Source organism: Penicillium psychrosexuale (assembly GCF_028828465.1).
Source record: "Penicillium psychrosexuale strain IBT 29551 chromosome Unknown utg000003l, whole genome shotgun sequence".
In the NCBI taxonomy this organism is placed as follows: Eukaryota; Fungi; Ascomycota; class Eurotiomycetes; order Eurotiales; family Aspergillaceae; genus Penicillium; species Penicillium psychrosexuale.
This window is the reverse complement of record NW_026643188.1, coordinates 937,233-960,641: the sequence shown is the minus strand read 5'-3', so window position 1 is coordinate 960,641 and position 23,409 is coordinate 937,233. Positions and strand designations below refer to the sequence as shown.

The window sequence follows — 23,409 nt, the reverse complement described above, 5'->3', positions numbered from 1 at the left end:
ACCCTGGTTAAATTCCAGGTTGCGTGGGTTTCTCGTACGGAGCACACTGTCCGCAACTACCAAAGTGAAAACTCTGGATATTCAGTCGTCGCCAATCAAGAGGCAACATTGAAGTGTGGTTCTGCGCAAAGTGCTGCGGAGATGTTCCCAAGTGCCCCGTGATTATACGGAGTACATACAACATGGTAGGATTGGTAGGTGATAGAAGTACCTCGGACCTAAGGTCGAGGTGTGAGCTCGGATGATTTCCTTGATAGGATGGAGTTCCGCGTGCATCAGGTCGACACACAGATGTCAGTAGACGATACACATTCGATTTCATGACATTGCCGAGAATATCACGATCATAGCGGTCGCAGCCAACTGCATGCGCCAATGGTCGGAGGTACAACCTGTCTAAAGAGACGGTGGCTATAGCACAGGGGTTGATACTCCGGACTCCTTCCAAGGGAGGACATTTTCCAGGCAAAAAAAAGCAATTAAATATATTTTCCCTCCATTAAAGACTAAGAAAGGTTAGAAATAGCCTGTGGCCAGGTGAACTCTGCATGTAGTACTGTGCCGAGGAATCTCACCCGCGAAAGGCGAAAGGCGATAGGTAAAGCTTGTGGAGCTACCGGGAATTGTGCAGTCGAAATGAAATACCGCAACCGGGATGGCAAGGGTAAAGACTTCATTTTAGCAAACTCCTTTTTTTTTCTGTTTCGACCCACCAAAGAGAAGAGCAGAAGCGAATGTAGATCAAGGGGGAAACAAAAGGGCAAAGCTCCGAGTCAAACAACCTTTGACGCTGACTCCCAAGGCTCCAGGGCTCTTTTGTCTCTGTATGACTGTGACGAGTGAACGAACACACGGCCTAAAATAGTAAAAGACGGGGGCACTCTAGTACTTGACCAATCAGGAGTCGGCTCCAGGCCAAAGTGAAAAGAAAAAGAAAATTTCAAACCATCGACAACAGCATAGATCGTCTAACAAGATGGAGCATTATGACACAGTGGACTTTCCCTTGTTCAATCCACCTTCTGTCTGGGGGTTCTAGAAACGAAACATCTTCCGTGGCGGTGGCTCAGAAACCAAAGTGGAGAGAAAGAGGGTGCAATTTCTTTCTTTCTTTGAATTCTTTTTTTTTTAAAAATTCACCTGATCAACTTATTTTTTTTATAAAGGTCCACGATTTGGTGACCGGACACTTCGCTTGGTGGTTTTGCCACTAAAATAGCACAATTGGATCGTCCCTAGGCAAGTTTGGAGGTTACCCAAATAACCTGGTTTCGGACATGAACGGTGATAGAGAAGTGTCTCTGTGAGAGTCCACCCAATGATCATATGGGGATGAAGGTTTCTGAAGATTCCAGTGGCTCAATAGGTATGCCTTGCGTGTCTAGGATGAGTTGCTGACAGAGACACTTAGACACGATACTTCCACATCATGGTACCGGTGTATGCAGCAACATAGTTTGCGAGGAGTGTGCACATTTCTGGGCCGTCACGGCTTGTTTTCTCGAAGGGATGACCGTTAGGGCGCCACGAGCGATGGATTCCAATTCCACCAGCCGATCGGGGCCCGTTGCACTTTCAGCTTTCTACCCTACACTGGATCACAAGTGCAACTACATGCCACCTTACGTGAGGCTTGTGCCGTCTGGACAGGTCAAACAGGGTGGGTGAAACCGCTAATTCATCCCACTGGGGGCCAACAGTCCCGGTGGTATATGCCAGGGCGTCTAGACGGGAGATAAATACCGATGTACCAAGTTGTACATGATATTAAAGTAGGTACGGGGTACGGAGTAGTATGACCAATCTGTATATTGGAGAGGGAAATACCTTGGGGAAATCCAGTGCATAAAAGCCGGACGAATCAGACGATGGCCGGTATGCCCTCCTCCCGAGGCTGAACTATCAAAATTGGGATAGTAACCTGTAATTATGATGAGATCCCCCTGAATCATAAACAGGAAAGTCGGAACAGTGGACGGGATAAGACCAAGCCTGAGGACACGAAAGACGCGAATAAATTACCTATCTCCCATAAAGCTGGGCATAATATACGGAACCAATGACTGGCGGCTAACAAGTCGGGGAGTACGCGAGCACAAGTGTGATAGAGCAAGATGAAAGCCCACGGACCGTGGACCGGTCGTACACGGGATAAATTAACAAAAGAAAATAAAAAAAGATTAAAGCGAAATATGGCCTGAGACTGGGAGTGGACCATTCCGGCCAATACCTAGGTTCTGGGTGCTGATTGGTCCAATACCCAGTAATTTTGCCTTCTTACCTAAGAATGCACCATTCTTACCGAGACTCCCGATCTGCCCTCTCTTTGGTCATCCTCAACCAAGTAATTGATCTTCCACTCGCTCATTATTGGTTTCTTTTTCTTTTCTTTTTCTTTTTTTCTCTTCCGTTTCTTTTCTTTTGGTTCATTCTTTTTGCCTTTCCCATAGTATACGACACAGTAATGTACCACCGTGCTCAAACCTCCCTGGCCCCCCCCCCGCGCTTCCCGGCAACCACCCCCCCCCTTTAGCCCTTTTTCTCTTTGCAGGCGTACCTACATGCTTGCGCACCCTCACAGCCCTTCCGCATAACACGGTTTGGTAATTTATTGATGCTAAACCTGACTTATTATTGGATCTGATATGGGTCTCAGGATGGTCTCTTTTGATTTCAACTTGGTTTGGGTTTTACTTTTCATTTGTTTTTGTTTTTACTTTTTTTCCCTCTTTTTGCTTTCACTAGTCCTACGCTATAGTCAACTTTGGTCATTTAACTGCAAATGTGAGGCCGGGACCAGGTAAACATTCTGTGACCTACCCTTTTTAGTTGCATCCACTTAGCACCCCGTGGCTCTGACATCAACCGGTATTTCTGATTATTATTTCTGACCTAGTTACTTACTTACCCGTTACTTGTTACCTTACCTTGTTCCTTTCTTTTATTTTATATATTTCCAATTCTAGATTGTCCAAACCCGGAACCCAAACGAGCCCAGAAAGGAGGATCAACCTGGACCTGCGTCCGGGTCAAACTCTGTGTATGGCCACTATCGCTTTCTCCGGATGGGGTCGGTGGACTTGATGGAGATGATGCCTTGACATTTATTATTTGGTTTTATTTATTGGATTCTTTTGCATTTTCCCGTATTTTTGCCGTTTTTCGCTTTCCTCATCTCCAAGTGGAGTAGCCAGATCTCTGATGGTTTATCACTACTTTCCTTATATGGGCCTATCGTGGCTACTCTATATACATCATTCAAACTCCCTGTGAACGGTCGATATTCACTTTTCCCTCACTTGGAATCATCGCCGTTCGCCCTTTCCTCCTTGATTGCATTCCAATTGGACACTCTCATCGATTGTCTGCGCTCTACTTTCACCTTTAATAGAAGAGAACATGGGTCACTGAAACTCCTCGGTTCTATCCGCCGACGCCTTTCTTTGCTTTGATCAAAAGGAAAAAAAAAAGAAATAAAAGAAATAAAACTCCATGTGTCGACCTCTCTGCTCACCACTCTTTCCCTATGTCTTCCACTCTGGGCTTCCATTCCTCCTCTTCGACACTGGGAGTTCCAACCATTGACTTGACAGAGGATCATCCGGTAAAGGCTTTTGAGAGCCAATCCTCGGGATCCTGTCGGACTGTTCCCATTCGGAACGGTCTACCCACCCCTCCTCACGATATGACCGGCGTCACCTACAATGCCATGCCACCTATCGCATATGGGGGGAAACCGAACAGGGTGCCCTCGCACCTATACGGCCCTACTCGCCCGCAGTTCGATTCCATTTCCTCGATGATGGCTCTGAAACCGCAAGCCCACACCGCGCCCAAAGAAGCCCCCGTAACGGAACCAATGGCGCAAAAGAAGTCAACCGGTGCAACTGGATCGCAACTCCGCATTCCCTCATCCATCAACAACAGCAAGGGCAGTCTGGCCGAGTTTGCGGCTCAGGTGAGAATTCCCAGGTCTACAAAAGTGAGGTGGCAGAAGCTAACCGGTTGGATTTCTAGATGACCTGTCTCTTCTGGTTCGAAAAGACCTCGAAACTGCAAGCTATCGAAGACCGCCAACATCCCGTTCCTTCCCTGGTCGCGGAGGCCATACCTACCGTCGGATTCCAAAAATGGGTCGCCACGATTCTTTCTACGACGCAAGTCAGCCAGAACGTCATTCTCCTGGCCCTTCTATTTATTTACCGCCTTAAGAAATTCAACTCTGGGGTCAAGGGCAAGAAAGGCAGCGAGTTCCGGTTGATGACGGTTGCGCTGATGCTCGGCAATAAATGTGAGTTGTTCTTATCGGGCTCACCGCCCTTGCCTTGATTGGACAACGCAGCTGACTCATCCACAGACCTCGACGATAACACTTACACCAATAAGACGTGGGCTGAGGTATCGGGTATTGCGGTGCACGAGATTCACATTATGGAGGTCGAGTTCTTGAGCAACATTCGCTATGATCTGTTCTCCTCCGAGGCCGAATGGTCCCGGTGGCACACCAAGCTGGGACTCTTCGGGGACTACTTCAACCAAGCCTCGATGCTACCCGCCGAATCAGCCGCCATGTTCCGTGTTTCGCCTCCCCGCGTACAATCGCAGTCGCCGTCCAAGTTGCCGTCGCCTACCACCGATGCCTTCCGATCCCAGCCGCAGCCCAATTGGTATATGCCACCTAATGGATTGCCATACTTGCCGCCACAGCACATCGGCAGTGAGGCTGCGATGGGAGGCTCTCGGAAACGAAGCCGCGATGAGAACGATGAGCTTCAGCCGACCAAGCGGTTTGCGCCGTCTTCCGCCACATCTGCTCCGTCGATGACGGTCCCGGCGACTGCCATGAATACGATGCCCACCCTGCCACCTGTCTTGACTCCCACTTCGGCCCCGGTGGCACCTATGAACGTTTCTCGTCTTCCGCAGCCTCACCATCCGCCTCCCCTCCCAACTTCCTACCCCGCGCCTCAAACACTTCCTTCCACGGCATCCTCCCACCTTCCAGCTATCATGCCTCCTATCTACAATCGCCCGGCGAATTGGCAGCAGATGCCTCCTCTATCCGTACCCCCGATGCAATCTAGCATGTACACCACCCCTTCACTGCCCGAACTCGGCCGGCACCACCAGAGCCCATTCGGCGTGTCTTCTGCCACCGTCTCGCCGGTTGGTTCAGCCTATTCAGTCCACACTCCGCAGACCCATCTCTCTCCTTCCTTCTTCCTCGCCAACCGCAACTCGCCTTACCGCCCAGTGCGTTCCGTCAACACCTTGTTGATTCCACCTCCATCAAGCTCTCTACAGCAGCAGCACAATGTTCCGTTTGACCATATGCACTACCAGCCGCTTAGCAAGGGTAACACCTCTCGCAAGACCGGCCTGCTGCCCTACATCCAGCCTGACGCGTGGAACCAAGCTCCTTACTTGCATCCTATCTACCCACCAACCGGTTACTCTGGTTAAAGCATTCTGTACCCCGTTTTTACCACATCCCCTGCGTTTATGACTTCACCGCGCCACGACCCGTCACACGAGAAAAAAAAATTATCTCATTCGCTGTACACCTTACTATTCTCTTCTCTTGCCTGTCTTCCTTTTTCGACTGCACAGACTTCCTCATTTTCACGATTGTATTTGGCATATTTTCGGCGCTCCATTTTAGAAGGGTATCGGTTTTCGCCTCCCTGCAGACGGGATTAACCTCGGGGATGGCATCTGCGGCGTTATTCTTGACTTTATCTTCGCCCGTCGAATGTGCCTCAGAGCACCTCGGCAATGTACTGCTCCAGTCGCATTCTGCATACATCCGGCGTTTTACTTTCGCAGACATAGCTTTAGCTCTGCAGCATATGAATTTAGATTTGCCAACTGGTATTTTTTTTCCCTTGAAACCTCCAATCTTTTATTGTACCATATGCATAGCCTTATAGTAGAGATAGCTGTATACATAACCAAGGGTTTGGGTTATATATTGACTCAGTTACCTGACTGTCTGAATGCACGCCGATATATGTATCAAAAAAAGGAACATAACAAACGCATTCTATTACTTTATCCAAAAAGCTGATATCTTTCTCGAAAGATCCGAACGAGCAACACAGGGCTCGGCGGTGCCTGGCTCGACTGATATACTGTACTCAGTTAGGGCCATCCCGGAGTCGGATCAAACATAACCCGCCCCGACAGAGATCTCGAAACTCACCACTAACCCGCGAATCCAACACCAGCGAGGCTATAACCCAATTCACACACAATGTCTCCCCGGCTGATGGGGCTGCCTACGCAGCTGGCACAATTCTCCGCCCGGACCTTTCAAAATGCTTCTCCACTCGCCTTCCTCCTCCCCCAATCCCAGCAAATCCGCAACGCTTCCATCCTAGCCTCCCTCTCCGACAACCCGACTGCCTACAACAAGCGCATCCGTCGAGGCCGCGGTCCCGCTTCAGGCAAGGGTAAGACCTCCGGTCGCGGCCACAAGGGTCAAGGCCAGCACGGCAAAGTCCCAGCGGGCTTCAATGGTGGTCAGACCAAGGATATCATCGTGCACGGCGAGCGCGGCGGCGTCAACATGTAAGTCGTCTTCCCTTGTCAAAACCACCACAAACCCCCAAAGTACATCTCTAATCAATCCCCCTCCTCGGCTCCAGCTTCTCCGTCGACATGGCAACCGTCAACCTCGACCGTATCCAATACTGGATCGACCAAGGCCGCATCAACCCCAAACAACCGATTACATTGAAGGAACTCTACAAGAGCGGGTGCATCAGCCGACCCATCGACGGCCTCAAGATCCTCGGTGACGGCGCCCAAGACTTGAAACAACCAATCCACGTCGTTGCCTCGCGCGTCTCCGCCTCCGCCATCGCCGCCATCGAAGGCGCCGGCGGCTCAGTGACTACCCGCTACTACACGCGGCCGTCCATTCGCCGTATCCTGGACGGCGAGACGCACAGCTTCCTGTCTGCTGCGTGGGCGCGCGCTAGCGGCTCCGAACAGCTCTACAAACTCGCCAAAGTTCGCCCTACGGCGGCCTGGATGACCTGGAGTACTGTGGTCAATAACCGGCAAATGAAGTACCGACTGCCGGATCCGACGAAGCGTAAAGATATCGAGTACTACCGTGACCCTGCGCATCGCGGATATCTTTCCCACCTGCTTAAGCCGCTTGAGGGACCCAGTTTGTTCTTCCGCTCTTCTGAGGAGAGGAAGTCTACTGCTGGTGTCAAGAAGGAGAAGGTCTTGCCTGAGAATAGGCTTTGGTAGATTTGAGGGGATTGGGGAGAATCTCATACTTGATCTCTGTTTGATGGTTTGTTCGTTTGCTCGGCATTGTTTTTTTTTTTAGGCTGGTTTAGACTGGTCTGCTGTATATGTATAAATATGTTCTGTTGGATATGTTAGGATTTGCAATGAGATGCTTCTTGTCCCTATCTTTCTATCTTACTCCCCAAAAGACCTTTCGTTCCAGGGAAGATTGAATAGTTGCATTACCTATAAGCATCTCGAGGGTTATGTATAAATATCCCTGCCTGCCCACATATATATACGGAAAGGTCGTTTTATTATCTGCACCTTGAGGGATTTTACCATCGCACCTGTGGAAAGCTGGACATGCCTATGTAGTCCGTACTCCGTACTGTTATTCTGATTCCTGGCGGTAGTCTCATAGTCAGAGGGGGGGGGGGGTCCCTGTAACAATCCCTAGTCATAATTCAAATGCTATCATCCTAGCTATAACACCGAGACAAAATTTAGATATCGAATCGTTATCTTAGATAAAATACGCTTAATATAATGTACTTTGAGCCAGATAGATCAGATCATTAAAGTGCTATGCCGTTAAGGACAGAGGCCGCATGTGCGGCCGACTTTTCTTGCGAGTTGCAAAATATAACACATAACTTAATCAGTCTTGTCCCGTACCCAGGACAGGCCAGCCAGCCGGACAGATATCTCACCAAATCGAGTAGAGAAGACAAAGCCAGATCAGTAAATCAAAGATCGGCAGATACAAAGTACATCAGTAGAAGCAAACCATCAAGCTAAGTTAACCACACAAAGCAAAGAACTGAAGTGACGAACGCCCATGTAACGTCCGACAAAAGATAATAAGATGAAACACCACGCATGCTATAAGAATAAATCATAGTCGTCCGTCTCGTAATGCCAAGGCCAAATTCAACCAAAAATCAAAACCAAGAATGTGCTGCGAGGGGATATTGAGAATAGATTTTAGAAACGCAAAAGAAAAGGCACATGCTAACAGTCTTGAGCAGAAGCAAAGCAAATAATCAAAATAATCAAAGAGAAGGAAACGGAGGGGTATCATAGTGATCTCAAAGGCGCCTGTTAAATATTCACGCCGGTGAAGAGAGAGCCATCACAGCGTAGAAATTTGAAGTTAAAACCTTCAAGACAATCTCATTTGCCTTAGGAGTTATAGTGAAGGGCAGGACATAATCACCGAATCGAAGAAAAGATGAACAAAGGCTCATAGTCTCCACACAGTATCGGGTGAGGGTTCAGCTGCCTCATGAACCTCTCGTAGCCAGGACGAAGCTAGTACGTGGCGGATAGTCCAACGCTTGTTGGGATCCATTTCAAGGCAGCCGCGAACTAATTCGAGGGCATACTGGCGATCTTGGCGAAGGGGGCCGTCCACAGTGTCGCCGTATACAGCATTATGATCCCAGTTGCCGCTGATAATATTTGCTTGGACGCGAGGAGTGAAAGAGTCTTGAAAAGGTCGTGAGCCGACAATACCGGTATAGACGATAACGCCAAAGGCCCACATGTCTACTGAAGGGTGAACAACACCGCCTACTGATTGAAGCAGTTCGGGCGATGCGTATTCCAGACTACCAGCCACACTGGTACTGGATCCTGCAGGGCCCATTTGTTGAGGCGGCGGACGGTCGGCAGCATCCTCGTAGGGATCGGGAGAGTCGCCACCATTGTCGATGGACATCCATTCAGCCATTCCAAAATCACACAATACCAAGTTTGAAGATGTTATGCCGTCAGCAGACTCAACAGGATCGAGCAAGCAGTTCTCTAGCTTGATATCTCGGTGAACCACGCGGGCATCTTCGTGCAGGTAACGGATTGCACAGGCTAGTTGGTACGCATATTTCTTTGCTAATTGTGTATCTAGACCGGATCGATTTTGGCGGACTAGATCGAAGAGAGTACCACCAATAGCAAGCTTGGTGAAGCAAAACGTGGCGTAATCTGTTTCGTACACGGCATCGAGCGTCAATATATGCGAGTGGTTGAGGTACCGCCATACTCGCACTTCGTGGTCGAACTCGGCTTGTACTTGGTCGTTTTCGTGCTCGCTTCGCCCTGTAATCTGCTTTTTCACGATCTTGACGGCAAGTCTTTTGGTTTCACCGTTATTTTCGGCCTTATAGGCTTCTTTCACCGCACTAAAACCCCCAAATCCGATTTGCTTTCCGAGAACATAGTCGTCTCCAACCATCTGTCCTTCGTCATCGGGCTGGGGAGCAGGCTCTTCAACATTGTTCCACATGGAAAGAAACATACTGGCGGGCGACTTGCCACCCGAGTTAGTCGATCGCCGAGAACTGTGCCGGGTGGAGTTCCGAAGACTGCTGCTGCGATCGAGGGTAGAGCTACGCTTGCTTCCGAAGGATGTTGGGATTCCTCCCGACCAAGAACTGCCGTTGTCTTCAGGCGATGCAAAGAATTGCGTCGGTGACGGCACGCAAAATGGCGACAGCAACGTGTGACTGGAGTAATCGGGAGGGGTTCGTACCTCGTCCGTGACCGGAGATACCGTCGACTGCGATGTCAGGGACGTCGGACGAACGAGCTCGGAGCCCGCGTTCGAGCCATTCTCAGATATAGCAAAGGGTTGGGTTCGGGATCCCCCGGTCGGAGAACTCCGATCCAGAGATTGTTTAGGACTCCAGTTCGGGGACTGGCTCGCTTCGACATGCTCATCATCTTGTGAAAGAGCATTTCGGAGTCCAGAGCTCCGAGACTCAAATTTTTGTGGTGGACGGTTCTTCACATCTCCCATCGACAGTGGCTCTTCCAGTGGAATTTGGTTTCCGGAGTCCACAGAGACCTTCGGGTTGAAAGAGATCGAGGGTCGACGAGTGTGCAGATAGCTGTCGAGAGGAGACCCTTGCACACCATCGGGTTTATGCGGGAAGCTATCGGCATCGACTGCATGATGCTGCGCATCGTGACGGGGGACGGAGATGGGAGGGGTCGCTGGGTGTAGATCACTTAACAAACTGTGGTCTTGATCAGTATCGTGGCGACGCGCATAATCATGAGATTGATTGGTGTGATCGCTCTCGATACCGTCGCCCACCGTCGTCGCTCTCCTCACAGAATTCTCATTTGTCCATTTGGACTTGTTCCGCTCATGAAACTTCGTTTCAATCCTTAAACCTGCCAATCCACTTGCCAATCCGGCCCTCTCGCTATGTGCCATGCCCTAACGAGGATAACGAGGCGAAATGTTGGTATTGTCAGCCCGTGATAGGCTCGCAGTAGGGTTATATAACCCTCTGCTTGGCTTTTTTTGTTTCGGTATGCTTCGCGATGGCGTTCAAGATGATTATGATTGTGGGGTGATAGCGTCAAAAGTGGGGAAAGAACGTTTGATACAGTGGTGATGTAAAGGAAGGCGTAATTGAGGGGGGTTTGAACTTGAATAAGCGAATAAAAAGATCGAGATTAAACACAGTGAGTACAGACAAAGGTAGTAGGAGAGAAACTGCAAGTGAGGTATTCGTCAAGTACGGAGTAGTCTGGTAAATGAGAGGGGAAAAAAAAACCGGGGAAACTCGGATGACGGCGATAATTTCTAGATCACCTGACTAAAGAGCATCCCACGCCCTAATTTTCTAGATGTGTCAGGGATACAGCCGTAATTAGCGACATGCAGGGTAATTATCATTACATATGGTATACTCCGTACTCCGTACGACTTTGATAGTTCTCCACAGTGCTGTGTAGTCTGTATCGAGTGCCGAAGAGCATATTATTCTATACTTTAATTGCCTGAAAAAAAAGCTCCAATCTAGTAGACATACAAAGACCAGTATACCATAGAAGCTCTGACCAGTCGGCCATTATTACGTGCCCGCATATGGGTTCAGGGGTCAAGCCATGGGTTTAACCGCGCGCAAGGGGCGCTTGTTTGGGAATACCTCCTTTTGGCTTTTGGAGATGTGAAAGGAGTTGCTATTCAGACTCAACGTCGTCTTGGCAGACATCTCCTTTGTTCCTTTTTTTTGTTCCTGCCTTTTTTTTCCCACCTTGTCGCTCTGGCAGTAATTTCTTTCTCCTTGTGTCGACCTCCGTGCTGGACCGAAGTGCAGACCAGCCCCCACTATTCTGATTCAAGGCACTGTCTCTCATTTAGACCAATTCACCAAGTGCTCGCGACCCCGGTCGACTTTTCTTACTGTCTAGTATTTGTGGATTACTTGGATACAGGAAATTTGAAGGCTCGCGCATTGCTTTTATCCCGCGCTTGTCTTCTTAACTTCCGTATTCCTGGATCGCTAGTCACTCCTTGCGCTCACGACTTGTTCCAATCCCATTGCTCTTGATACCACACTCATTTACACCGCAACATGACTAGGCCTCAGATGATCCGAGCTGGTAGGTCACATGCTTCTGGAGCGCGAGGCCAATTGGTTCGAAATTGAAGGTGTTGACCGCCACTAGATACCTTGGACCTTCAAGATCACGATACCCCTTCCGCCAAAGATCACACCAAACAACCCGAACAACCAGATCCTCTTGGGAGCGGCCGGCCTGCTCCCAATCAAGGGCTTGCTATTCGCCATGCCGAGCAAGATTCGCAAGCGGAAATAAAGGACGGACCGGACAAAAATCAAGAATACCGCAGCGACAAGGAGGCGTATCGCGAAGCAGACGACGAGGAAGACGATGAGGATGAAAATCACTACGAGAATGAAGATGGCGACCTAGCAGACGGCGAAAGCGATGATATGATGGACGATGATATGATGGACAAAATCTCCAGCTCGCCTTCTATCGATGATGGTACGGACTCTCGGGGACTATAGGCATCAATCGGGCGTTAACTGATGTTATACAGAGGATATCGACTTCGAGTTTGTATATGCGCTTCATAACTTCGTCGCAACGGTCGATGGGCAAGCGAATGCCGCAAAGGGTGATACTATGGTTCTTCTCGACGACAGCAACAGCTACTGGTGGCTTGTGCGGGTGGTGAAGGATGGCAGCATCGGTTACCTCCCTGCGGAACACATTGAAACACCAACCGAGAGGCTTGCCAGATTGAATAAACACAGAAACGTGGATCTGTCTGCGACCATGTTGGGTGACAATAACGAAAAGTCGAAGAATCCTCTGAAGAAGGCCATGCGCCGTCGGAATGCGAAGACCGTCAACTTCGGAGCCCCGACGTACATCGATGCCTCCGACGTCGACTACTCAACGGACGACGATTCCGAACACGGCGACTTTTTCAATGACGACGAGACTCTGGACGGAGAAGAGGAAGACGTGCAAGAGCAAGCTGAAGATATTGTCGTGGAACCTCTTAGGCCAAAAGCCCAGAAAGAGAACCAAAACCCCACAGAGCATGTCGATGCTAACGGTGTAGAGAAACAAGATTTGCAGCGTTCAAACTCTGATCGACGCCCGTCTAGTGAAGAGTTCTTCGAGGCAGAAGGTAAACACACTCAACTCAACTTCTCTCTGACGGTATCTGAACTTACTTTTACAAAGCAGAAGCCCCCGTCAGTAGATCCAGAAATGGCACTGTACGGAACACCGATTCCTTCTTCAAAGACGACACGGCCGAGCCCAAGAAGATTTCTCTCACTCCAAATCTCCTGCGCGATATTCGCGACGAAAACAGCACAAACACATTAGCTGAGTGGAAAGAGGTATGTTTTCATTGTGGGCTTATCCAAAGACTGGTTGGCTGACGTTTTGGTGAAGCCTCGTGGAAGCCTTGAATCCATCGAAAAGGGCTCGAACTCACAAGACAAGACCAAAGACAAAGAGGAGAAGAAGCGTAAAGACAAAAAACCTGGAATGCTCAGCGGGTTATTCAAGCGCAAGAAGAGCAAAGATGACATTGACGACCTAGAGAGGTCTCCAGAGTCGGCATCCCGCACATCACCCCAACCCAAGACCTCGATGGACTCTGTCTCATCAAAGTCTATGTCCCCCGAACAACAGCGACCCTCTAAGCCCCAGAAATTCTCAAACAACAAGCTACACAAGCAGCCCCGAGGAATCATGAAGGTTGATCCTGTCCTTGACCCTACGATGGCCGAGTTCGCCAGAGGCAACGAGGCCATTAACCAGAGCCAGGGCAACAAAAGCATTCGACAGGTGTCACTGCAAGAAGAAAGAGAGAGCAGTTACGAAGATTGTGAAATTGTGTTACAATCGCCTATCAGCCAATCGAGTTTTTCCAAGGACCCCTTTGCTACTCCGCTGGAATCCATGGACCCCATGGAGTCGCCTGTTGATCGACCATCTAGTGAATCTCAATGGAGGGGACCTAACGATCCAAGTCGTACAACGGCCGGACCAGCGTCCGCCCAGAAATTCGTCCCTACGCTGGTGGCTGGAGATGAGTCGGAGTCTCCTGTCAATATTTCTCCCGTGGAGGCTTATTCCCCCATGAGCGCACGCGGCTCGACAAGTAATGTCTCTCCTCGAGACGTACGCTCTCGCTCGCCACCGTCTCCACCATCATCACCCGGACAGGACGTCAATTACCCCAAGGGTGGCACGGCTACTCCTGCCTTAGTCGACACCCTTTCTGTGGACACCCCGACGTGGAGCGACTCCAGTCTGCGATCCTACATGGACGAAGAAAATGACATTCGCGACTTGTTTATTATTGTCCACGACAAATCAAATGTACCTCCCGCTGGCCCTGACCACCCCATCACCGGTCGCCTATTCAAGGAGGAAAGCAAGAGGCTCAAGGAGATGAACAACCAGCTTGACGAGATGCTTGTGAACTGGATGTCACAGCGGAGTAACAGCTCGACTCGTGGCATTCGGAGTCCACAAGTGTAATCAAGTGTGTATGAATCTCTTGAAACCAAAACCATGTGTTGATAGGTAGTCCGCCTTGCATGGCGATGAAGGCCAGGATGTTTCTGAATGTGCTGGGCGCATCACTTTTGGCCGGTCTTATTTTTTTACTTATTTTTTTTTTACTTTTTGTGCTGTGTCTTGATGCCACTGCTTGGCGCACTCTTGTTCTGCATTTTTCCATCGCCCCAGGGAGCGATGTGACCCTGAACGTCTAACGGCCAGCTCTATTTACACCATGCTTTCCATCTTTTTCTTCGATTTTTACCGGAATACCCCGACTCATCCGTGTTCAGCTTTATTTCTTTCACATCTTATCATTCAAGGTTAATGGACTGGCGTATCTCAATACAATATCAGTTGCCGAACAGATTTCCCCTGGGAAGAGAAAGAAACATTAGAAGGCACACTCCTCAAACTATACATGTGTACAGATAAGCAAATGATCAGTATCTGACTGGAGAGCAGGTGCATTCCGAAGTCCCGGCGAGGGTCGTGTGGGTTGGTCAGCTGCACCATGACGGATGTACATATAGGGCCCGCAAGTCTTCTGTCTGATCTATCTCTGCCAGGTGAGACTTTCCTGTTTTAGCTGCCGCCGCTTTAATAAGGGCGCTCAGAGTCAGGCTCACCGAGTAATTTCAGTGAGCTGCTTGGTGAAGTCACGTGGCGGATCAGTATCAATCTATTAGATCTGTATAGTAGAGTTGCATGTCCCCCATCTTTGTGCAAATAGGAGCTAGGTACGGAAACTCCTTTCTAGCTCAGGAAGCGAGAGGCCAACGATTGATTTATTTAATTGACAACAATACCAGCATACAACTCTTCAACAATAATGAATCTGTGACGACAACGCTTCAGTGCCACAGCTTCCTAAGCCTGAGCCCGAAAGCTTGGGAACTACGCTGAGAACCGATTGGTCAATTACAAATGGCTCACTTTCCATTCAGATTCGTACAACATAAGTGATGCTCAAAATGAAATATTGTTGATCAGTGGGGCTAGTGTATTGGTAGTTTAGTCAGGTTACTGTTCAGCTCCGGAGGCTCCGAAGAGGCTCAATGAGCGAATCGGGGCACTCCGGTCAGGCTCGGTGATCGATTGAGATGATCTCAATGAGCAAAAGCGGCGGGAGGGGCGAGTACTAATACGGAAGGGGCAAAGGAAACCCGGCACATAGGTACGGAGTATATAGGAACCTTCCTGTGTTCCCGTTCTTGACGCGACAGGATTCCTTAAATTATCTATCGCATCACCATGGGAGATCCATACAATACTTACAACTCACACTCAACGCCTACCCCGAGCGGGGTTGACTACTATCGCCCAGAGGATCAGCCTCAGTACCCGGTATATGGTCACCGGCAGCCTTACGGAAACCAAGGGCCATACCAGAACCCCGGATCAGAGCCTTACCAGCCCGGTCCAAACCCAGACCAAGCCTATGCTCCACAGCAAAGTCCATACCACCTTGCGCCAGATCCATATGGATCCTCCACCGAAAGAAGCTATACGCCGACAGGGCAGCCAGACTACCTTGGGCCAGTGATTCCGACAGGATACCAACATGCGCAAGACAGAATCCCCGGGAACGCGGGATACTAGTGAGTGGGCGGTACATACCCAGCTGTGAAAAGCTATAGTACTAACACTGAGCCCTAGCAATAACCATCCGGCCAGCCAACCACGGTACACACCCTCCGCAAGTCCCCACCCTCCCGCCGTCTATGCATCAGAGCCAGAGTATTCACAGCGCAGTGGCGAACAGCGCTTCGATACAGATACCGACACTGACCGGGGTATGAACCGTGGGCTCGGGGGCTCGATCGCTGGCGGCGTGGCGGGCTATTATCTCGGCCATAAGAAGGAACATGGCTTGCTGGGTGCGATTGGTGGTGCGCTACTCGGGAACTTCATAGAGAACAAAGTGAAGGATCACAAGAGGCGTGACATTGATAGTGAATATGAGCATGGGCATGATCACGGTGATTATCGGAGCCGTCACCATCACCACCATCATGGCCATCGGAGCCATTCGAGGGATAGTAGTCATAGCGGCCATAGCGGGCACTCTCATCATACCAGCCATTCGAGACACCACTACGAGGATGAATACTGAGCGGATCTCGACTTCGGACAGTGTTCTTTTGCCTAGTGTTTCTTTTGTTCCACTCTTTCTTTTGTCGTGCTAGGATTCCGACCATGGAATATGGGTCATGTACTCTACTTTGCTCGAGACTTGCTATCGGTTTAGAGACAGCATTATTATCTTGATGCACTTGTCATCATTTTCTTCAACCATTCCGATAAAGGACGAATACACTCCTAATTATGTTTTCGGTATTGTATCTAGATATGGAGCTATCATGGGCTTAAGAGGGTTTCTATCTTCCATAAAAACAAAGATTTTCCTAAATTCTCCGCCCGATTTCACCACACTATCCTTCCAATGTTGCAACTGTGATGCTAACGGTAATCCGGCGTTGTTATCCCATATTGCTAATATGAAAGCGACGGATTCAATAGCTGGCAGTTTTGGGACCATTATTAAGCGATAGAAGTATTGATCTTCTACATTATATGTATGCCCTGGTTTAGATCTACGTGGACAGTCTCGGATTCATAGGAAGCAACGCTGGAGCCCGTTTCCCTTCCATACAAGACCAGGCGGCAAAGATAGCTTGCGAGAGAAGGGTTGGCCAAGATTTTGAGTAGCATAATCTAGCCAGCCTGGAGCTGGGCTCTCCTATCCTTCTCGACCAAGTTGGAATTTATGATAGACATCGCTGATGCTATGCAGCCCACGATTTTGGTGTAACAAGGCCATAACATCAATAGGGGAATATTCAGAATGCTTGTTGACCCGCACTTTAGGGTGAATATTCTGTAATCGCATTTTTGTAAGGTGAGACTTTGCCTAGGAGACATATGTGGCTGATAAAAGCGGAACATGGGTGTGCCAGTGGAGATAGAATGCGGGGACCATATACGTACTAGCGCGTTTTAAGCCTAGAGGGGAAACACTCTTGAACCCTTTAACTTCACGCAATCTTTTACTTTCACGCAAAGAAGTCATACAACATGGCAAATATCAATGAGGATCAAACACACGATGAAATTGCCCAGCAACTTTCCCTCACTCCTTTCGCATGCTCCTCGCTCACACGCCTGTCTGGGGGCACAGCCAACTTTGTCTATCGAGGTAGACTTTCCTCAACTGGACAATCAATCGTCATCAAACACACCAAAGATCACTCGGCCTCCAACCCAGATTTTAAAATCGACGTCAAGAGATGTGTTAGTTGCACTTAATTGAATGAGCCTGCTTCGAACTATGCTGATCTCAAATTAGCACTTTGAGGAAGCCATTCTTCAAGCCCTCGATGGCCTGGCAATGTATACGAATGGCAAAATAAGTGTCAAAGCACCGCGCTTATTAGACTTTAATCAGGAGACAGACACCCAGATTTTGGAAGATCTTCCAAATTCAATCGACCTGAAGAACTTCCTGCTCTCAGGGGTTTCTCATGACTTGTCCGAATCCTCGGGGCGAGCCTTGGGCGGTGCCCTGGGATCCTGGCTGAGATTGTTTCACAATTGGACGGCTGAGGAACAGCAAATGGAATCTAGAAAAATTCTCGGCGAGAACAAAGTCATGAAAGATTTGAAATTCTGGGTGAACTACACTATGCTGATGGACACGATTGAAAACTTCCCCAGTATTCTGGAGGAGGATCGTGACATTTTCGAGAAGGTCCGTGACCTCGCTGCAGCGGAGCTTGAGCGACAGAGTCATGATAATGGATATGGAATTATTCACGGTGACTTCTGGACTGGAAAGTATGCTCTATTGGATCTAGACCTCATGAACTGAGCCAAGTTACTGACGTGATTTCTAGTGTTCTTCTTCCAAACGAGCCTCTCACTCGTCAATCCGAGACGACAATGTTCATTGTCGATTGGGAAATGTCGCATATCGGAAGCCGGGCATTGGACTTGGGCCAAATGATTGCTGAGTTGTACGAAACAAAGCTGTTCAAGAACGTGGACGGTGGACTGTGGATTATCCAAGGATTCCTAGAGGGATACGGGGCCCTTGATGATGAAATGGCTTTCCGCACTGTGATCCATGTTGGTGTGCACCTGGTTTGCTGGGGAAGTAGAGTCCCTGGATGGGGAACTCAAAAGCAAATTGAGGAGGTGGTGAATGTCGGAAGAGATTTGATCGTCCACGGCTGGAAAAAAGATAAGGACTGGTTTGCGGAAGGAAGTCTTAGTTGCCTGTTCAAGGGTTGATTCTTTATGGTACCTTGCGTGTTTTCAAAATACTCAGATGAGGACCCAGAGCCCAAGCCAACCAAAATCCAACCATAAACTAGCTCCTCGGCGATAAGGCACTGCTCGTGTTCGGCATCAATGAAGTTGTCTTTCCAGAAGACCCCGTGTGGCTCGGTGGGCAGCTCTTTGAAATTGCTTGAGGATTGGCACCCACCTATGTATTAGAGTTGGGATGGAATAAAGATTGACACTGATTTTCAAAGTTTTGCATTGTTTTTGGTGTTTTTGGGTTTGTTTACGGCACTTTAGAATACATCCAACTTTCCCTGCCAAATATTGCCACTCATACTCCACGGACTGCACTCTTTGCTCTTCAACGCCCAAGTAGGGAGTTGGTGCAGCCTGTGGAGCGCAATTATTTCTTCTTCTCCACGACATCGACAAAGACATGTCCCAGGGGACCGGCCTCAGCACTCCATCCTCCATGCTGGATGGTGTACTTGTCGCTTTTGTCCAGCACCTCGACCAAGTTGGCGTAGTCTCCACCCCGGTTTTCCCAGTGGAGCTCACAGATCTTGTCATTGTCATGAAATAAGTCCAGGCGGCCCTCACTACCACGACGGCTGCTAGCGCCGATCTCGCCAACGCCATCGTGGGAGATCTTGATCTCGTCAACCTCCTCTTCAGTGAGGGACTTGCGTCGGTTGTTGGGGTCGGTGAACTCGGCGCTGCCGAGTGTTAGTAGAGATCTATTATATCTCTGTAATCATAGATACCCTTCAATCACAGTGTTTTGCACCAGGATCTCGCCATCTTTGATGTGGTCCCGAATGTGGAACGAGACCCACTGGGAATTGTACTTGTCCATATTATCCATATTGAAAATCTGTGAGGTATTTGTGATAATTGATGAAGAATTGTAGAAGTGAGACTCCTGGAGTTCAATTCAGAGATGTCAACCTTTTATATATATATTACCCCAGAATGCGGGGAATGCTTGTAGTGATGTAATTCATTCTACACACGTCCGAATGGTACGACCGCCAACCCCATTGTCCAATAACCTACCCGAACCAGAGAGCCTTCCTGGTCTTGCGGGGTTTACGTGCCTATCACCTCGTCTTACTACATCACTGGCCGCGTTATTTGAACGCCTAGTGCGGAGTGGCATGATAATTGGGCAATGAGCACATGACATGGCTGGTTTGAAGTTATGTGAGGGATCATACCATAGTTCAGTACGGCAAGACAACAAGACTCTAGCAAAATAAGAGATGGGACCACCGAGTCTCCAGCTTCCGACTTGCGGATCAGACACATATAGCAAAGCCACCTCTCGTTGAGTGAGCCCGCGTAAAAGCCGGGGTATAGAAATTGCAGCTAGCGAGTCATGTATCACACTATTAATGTCGGGATGTAAGCGAAGTTTAATTTACCTCATGTGTGACAACATGCACAGTTAGCCCAGTGAATTACTACACTAGTAAATTAATGCACGCCAACTATAAATCCGGGGCGGGCGGCCGGGCCGTAGATAGCGAGGCTCTTCTACAATTTCCTTTAAATAGTATAGAACTATTAATACGAAATTCGATGACGAATATTGGACAAAATCAAAATGGCTGTGAGTGGCGTGCATAGCCAGCTCCACTTCGCCCTTCTACTTAGTGACCGTGGCAGCATCTTCGGGATTTTCAATGCATGTGCTAATGACCTTTTCGGGTTGGTTGAAGAGTTGAGCAGCTGATACTGACTTGCTTCGACGTCATAATAGGGACCTACCTATGTAGGGTATCTAGAGATCAACAGGCGACCGCAGTTGATTGAAGCGTATAAAGATTAGCAGCGTGGATCTCCTCAGATATAAGGAGCAGCGTCTAGGTTGTTGTCTTATAAACAAGCATTACACCATATTCAATGATCATTTGATACATACTTCTATCAAAGTTCTCTCATTTCATGAAGTTTCAATTGACCTTCATATCACACTACACTTTAATCGACCTATTTATCCTCACCTTCTTTTAAGAAATAATCTCATTTCAACATTTCAATTCTTGCTATGAAACCTGCAAGTCATTGAAAACATGAATTGCATCATCAACGAACATGGCTCGCGGAGGCAGAGGCCCCCGAGGGCGACGACTGACATGCCCTCTGCACTATTACAGTACTTGATCGGTATACCGAGCATCAAGGCAGTAAAAGTGTGCTCAAATGGGCATTCAACCACAGTAGAATCCACTCACATCCTATCCCTCCAATGGACCGAGTGATCTACGTGCTATGAGAAATCCGAATCCGAAATTGCCACCGCAGAACCTTCGCATAGTGTCTTTGTTAAGTATTATTCTTCTTTCACATTGGATATCGAGAATTCATGCTAGCATTAAATCAATGAAGCTAAATTTATATTAGTGCTCCTTCTCTTACTTTAGCTAGTCCGAGGGTTGAGAAAATTCATATGGTGCTCAAGTAGAGTAAGCCATACAAAAGAGACCTAATTGGGGAGATGTTGTGTTGGGCGCTTAGCACGGTTATATACATTTTTTAATTGAAATTCTAGCTTCTTATCCATAGTTATGACTTTGAGATGTGTCGTTGCCACTTCCAAGTTATCTATGGGATGTAAAATCTTGGGAGAGTCTAGATGGTACCTTGCGTACCGACATGTAGGTACAACATACCTAGTTAGGTATAGAACATTTGACTAATTGATCCTTATGATAACTATCATGGCTCACATCGTACAACATAATGATGTGTTACCTAAATGCAGGGTGCTGCATTTCCAAGCTCGGAGAAGCCCTGATACGCCCATTTTATGCTTATCGCATGAGTCATCCGATCTGTGCCGATGAGCTCGATAAGGCAATCGATTCAGCTCTCGTGACACTCCAGAATGACCCCAAGATCTGTTCTCTCCAGTTCCTGCTTCGTTCACTTACTTACTACCTTCTCCTTCCAATTTACTCGGTCTATTAGCTCTACTAGACTTAGAGCATACATCCTCTCTTCTTCATCTCGTTCACATCGGATCCGCTTATCGCCCTTACCCCATACTTTGATGCCACACGGTCCTACGCGAGTCACTACTCGAGGCTGTACAAGTCACCATACCTATCAAAGACACCCTGATCGTTAGACCATGTCTCCTCCACTATTACAGTACCTCCTCTCTGGGACCCTTCCTGACCACTGTGAACCGACCTCGCCCTTCCTGACCGCCGTCTCCTCACATCTCCACATCTGCATCCCCACTCCTCTCGCGGCGATCTCTTCCGTCCTTGGGACCCTCAGCATAGTCTCATGGCTCTTCGCACAACTACCCCAGATTTATAAGAACTACCAAGTGCAGTCGACGTCAGGCTTATCGATATTTTTCTTGGTAATCTGGTGCCTTGGTGACGCGAGCAACCTCGTTGGAGCGCTATATACCCGACAGGCAGGGTGGCAGGTCGTGATTGCCAGTTATTACGTCTTCGTTGATATCGCTCTGGTATTCCAGTTTTTCTGGTACACTCATTACAAACCTCGCCAGAATGATTCGTATGACGACCTGTCACACTCGCATGACTCGGCTCGTCGAAACATCATTCAAGGCGTGCCTCCTCCAGGCCACGACTCAGACAATCAGACCCCGGCTCCCGTGAACATGAACAACAAGCACCCCGAGGCCAAGGATGGGGGCTTCCAGGCCGGGTCAGCACTCGACTCGACTCATGCGCCAACAGCGTCATACTCAAACGAGAAATTGAGCTCATCGCGTCGATCTGTAAGGTTGGGCAGCAGCATGCAGAGCCCGCCATTCGCACTACCCCGGACGATGCTCATGGCATCACTCCTTTGTGCCGTACTCGCAAACGCTGCCCCCACCGACAAGCCTGACACGTTTATTTCCGACGCACCGCGGGAGACCATCGTCGAGATCATCGGCCGCGTCTTCTCCTGGATGTCAACAATCCTGTATCTCGGCTCACGCCCTCCACAGCTATACAAAAACTATCAGCGCAAGAGCACTGAAGGTCTTTCCCCACTGCTCTTCATGGCCGCATTCTGTGGGAACCTGTTCTACTCCAGCTCGATGCTCACCAACCCGAATGCTTGGTCCGATTTCTCCCCATATGGCGGCGGCGGCTGGGCGGATAACCACGGCAATAACAGATTGGAATGGATTGGACGCGCTACGCCGTTCTTCTTGGGTGCATTCGGTGTGTTGGGACTGGACGGGTTCATGGGTGTTCAGTTTCTCATGTATGGCGATGGTCCAGAGCACGAGGATGACGAGAGTTTCATTAGTGGCGATGGGGATGACCCAAAGCGCGGTCGCAGTCGCTGGAGGCATGTTCACGGCTGGATGCGAGGCTGGATCCCCTCTGCTTCGCCCCGGAGGGACTCAAGGGAATCTTCGGTTTCTCAAGAGGGACAGGCTTTGTTGGGCGCAGAGCGCGGCCGCTACGGTACTGTTTGATCGTGGCTGTTTATATGCGTATCTTTTATTCTTCTTTTGTTTCTTGCCCACGTCTCTTGCGTAGGGTAGGTATGTTATATATGATGTGATGACTTCAGCGCTTTCATTTTTCTCACTTAGCATTTTCTTGTCTTTTGTTATTCGGGTGCATTTTGTGTGATTGGGTACATCGGCTTCATTCGCTTTCCATATGACCTGTTGTGTTTCCTGGGCGTTTTGGGGCTAGATAGCATATACAGGTACAACCAGACTGTCATTGGGGATTTTTTGGTTGTTGACAGCCTATAACTCTGAGATCTTCTTTTTCTTGTGCAATGCATTGTCTTTAAACTTTATGGCATGTCTTAGATTTCCCGGTTACTGATGGGCCATAGCGCACATTTACAAAAATAGACCAGGCTATTGAAAGGCCCATGCCACGGTATAAGCCGAACGGAGGGGACATCAAAACGTGGATACCCCTGATATTAGTTATTTCATGAATTTCTTGTGATTTCAGGAATAAAGTGAGAAATATGGCGTCTACAATAAGCCCAATCTTCCCGAGACTCTTAGACAGCAAG

The 23,409-nt window shown here is 48.8% G+C and overlaps 8 protein-coding genes across 8 annotated transcripts; 6 read left to right on the top strand and 2 right to left on the bottom strand.

Moving 5' to 3' along the window:
• Positions 1-3,526: 3,526 nt before the first annotated feature.
• Positions 3,527-5,463, top strand: N7518_004279 (uncharacterized protein; the record flags this gene model as incomplete). Its single annotated transcript, XM_057185206.1, has 3 exons — positions 3,527-3,958; positions 4,018-4,291; positions 4,358-5,463. The coding sequence occupies 3 exons, from the start codon at positions 3,527-3,529 to the stop codon at positions 5,461-5,463; spliced, it is 1,812 nt and encodes a 603-aa protein (XP_057041976.1).
• Positions 5,464-6,253: 790 nt separating this feature from the next.
• Positions 6,254-7,263, top strand: N7518_004278 (mitochondrial 54S ribosomal protein uL15m; the record flags this gene model as incomplete). The annotated part of the gene is made up of 2 exons (XM_057185205.1): positions 6,254-6,570; positions 6,648-7,263. 2 exons carry the CDS (start codon positions 6,254-6,256, stop codon positions 7,261-7,263), a joined length of 933 nt encoding a protein of 310 aa, XP_057041975.1.
• A 1,228-nt stretch (positions 7,264-8,491) lies between these two features.
• On the bottom strand, positions 8,492-10,468 carry N7518_004277 (serine/threonine-protein kinase; the record flags this gene model as incomplete). The annotated part of the gene is made up of 1 exon (XM_057185204.1): positions 8,492-10,468. One exon carries the CDS (start codon positions 10,466-10,468, stop codon positions 8,492-8,494), a length of 1,977 nt encoding a protein of 658 aa, XP_057041974.1.
• Positions 10,469-11,618: 1,150 nt separating this feature from the next.
• N7518_004276 (SH3 domain-containing protein) lies at positions 11,619-14,079 on the top strand (the record flags this gene model as incomplete). The annotated part of the gene is made up of 5 exons (XM_057185203.1): positions 11,619-11,646; positions 11,713-12,054; positions 12,110-12,709; positions 12,769-12,926; positions 12,982-14,079. 5 exons carry the CDS (start codon positions 11,619-11,621, stop codon positions 14,077-14,079), a joined length of 2,226 nt encoding a protein of 741 aa, XP_057041973.1.
• A 1,275-nt stretch (positions 14,080-15,354) lies between these two features.
• N7518_004275 (uncharacterized protein) lies at positions 15,355-16,216 on the top strand (the record flags this gene model as incomplete). The annotated part of the gene is made up of 2 exons (XM_057185202.1): positions 15,355-15,701; positions 15,760-16,216. 2 exons carry the CDS (start codon positions 15,355-15,357, stop codon positions 16,214-16,216), a joined length of 804 nt encoding a protein of 267 aa, XP_057041972.1.
• Positions 16,217-17,178: 962 nt separating this feature from the next.
• N7518_004274 (uncharacterized protein) lies at positions 17,179-18,393 on the top strand (the record flags this gene model as incomplete). The annotated part of the gene is made up of 3 exons (XM_057185201.1): positions 17,179-17,394; positions 17,450-17,937; positions 17,997-18,393. 3 exons carry the CDS (start codon positions 17,179-17,181, stop codon positions 18,391-18,393), a joined length of 1,101 nt encoding a protein of 366 aa, XP_057041971.1.
• A 397-nt stretch (positions 18,394-18,790) lies between these two features.
• On the bottom strand, positions 18,791-19,252 carry N7518_004273 (aegerolysin family protein; the record flags this gene model as incomplete). The annotated part of the gene is made up of 2 exons (XM_057185200.1): positions 18,791-19,103; positions 19,152-19,252. 2 exons carry the CDS (start codon positions 19,250-19,252, stop codon positions 18,791-18,793), a joined length of 414 nt encoding a protein of 137 aa, XP_057041970.1.
• A 2,271-nt stretch (positions 19,253-21,523) lies between these two features.
• N7518_004272 (PQ-loop repeat-containing protein) lies at positions 21,524-22,846 on the top strand (the record flags this gene model as incomplete). Its single annotated transcript, XM_057185199.1, has 1 exon — positions 21,524-22,846. The coding sequence occupies one exon, from the start codon at positions 21,524-21,526 to the stop codon at positions 22,844-22,846; it is 1,323 nt and encodes a 440-aa protein (XP_057041969.1).
• Between the last annotated feature and the right edge of the window lie 563 nt (positions 22,847-23,409).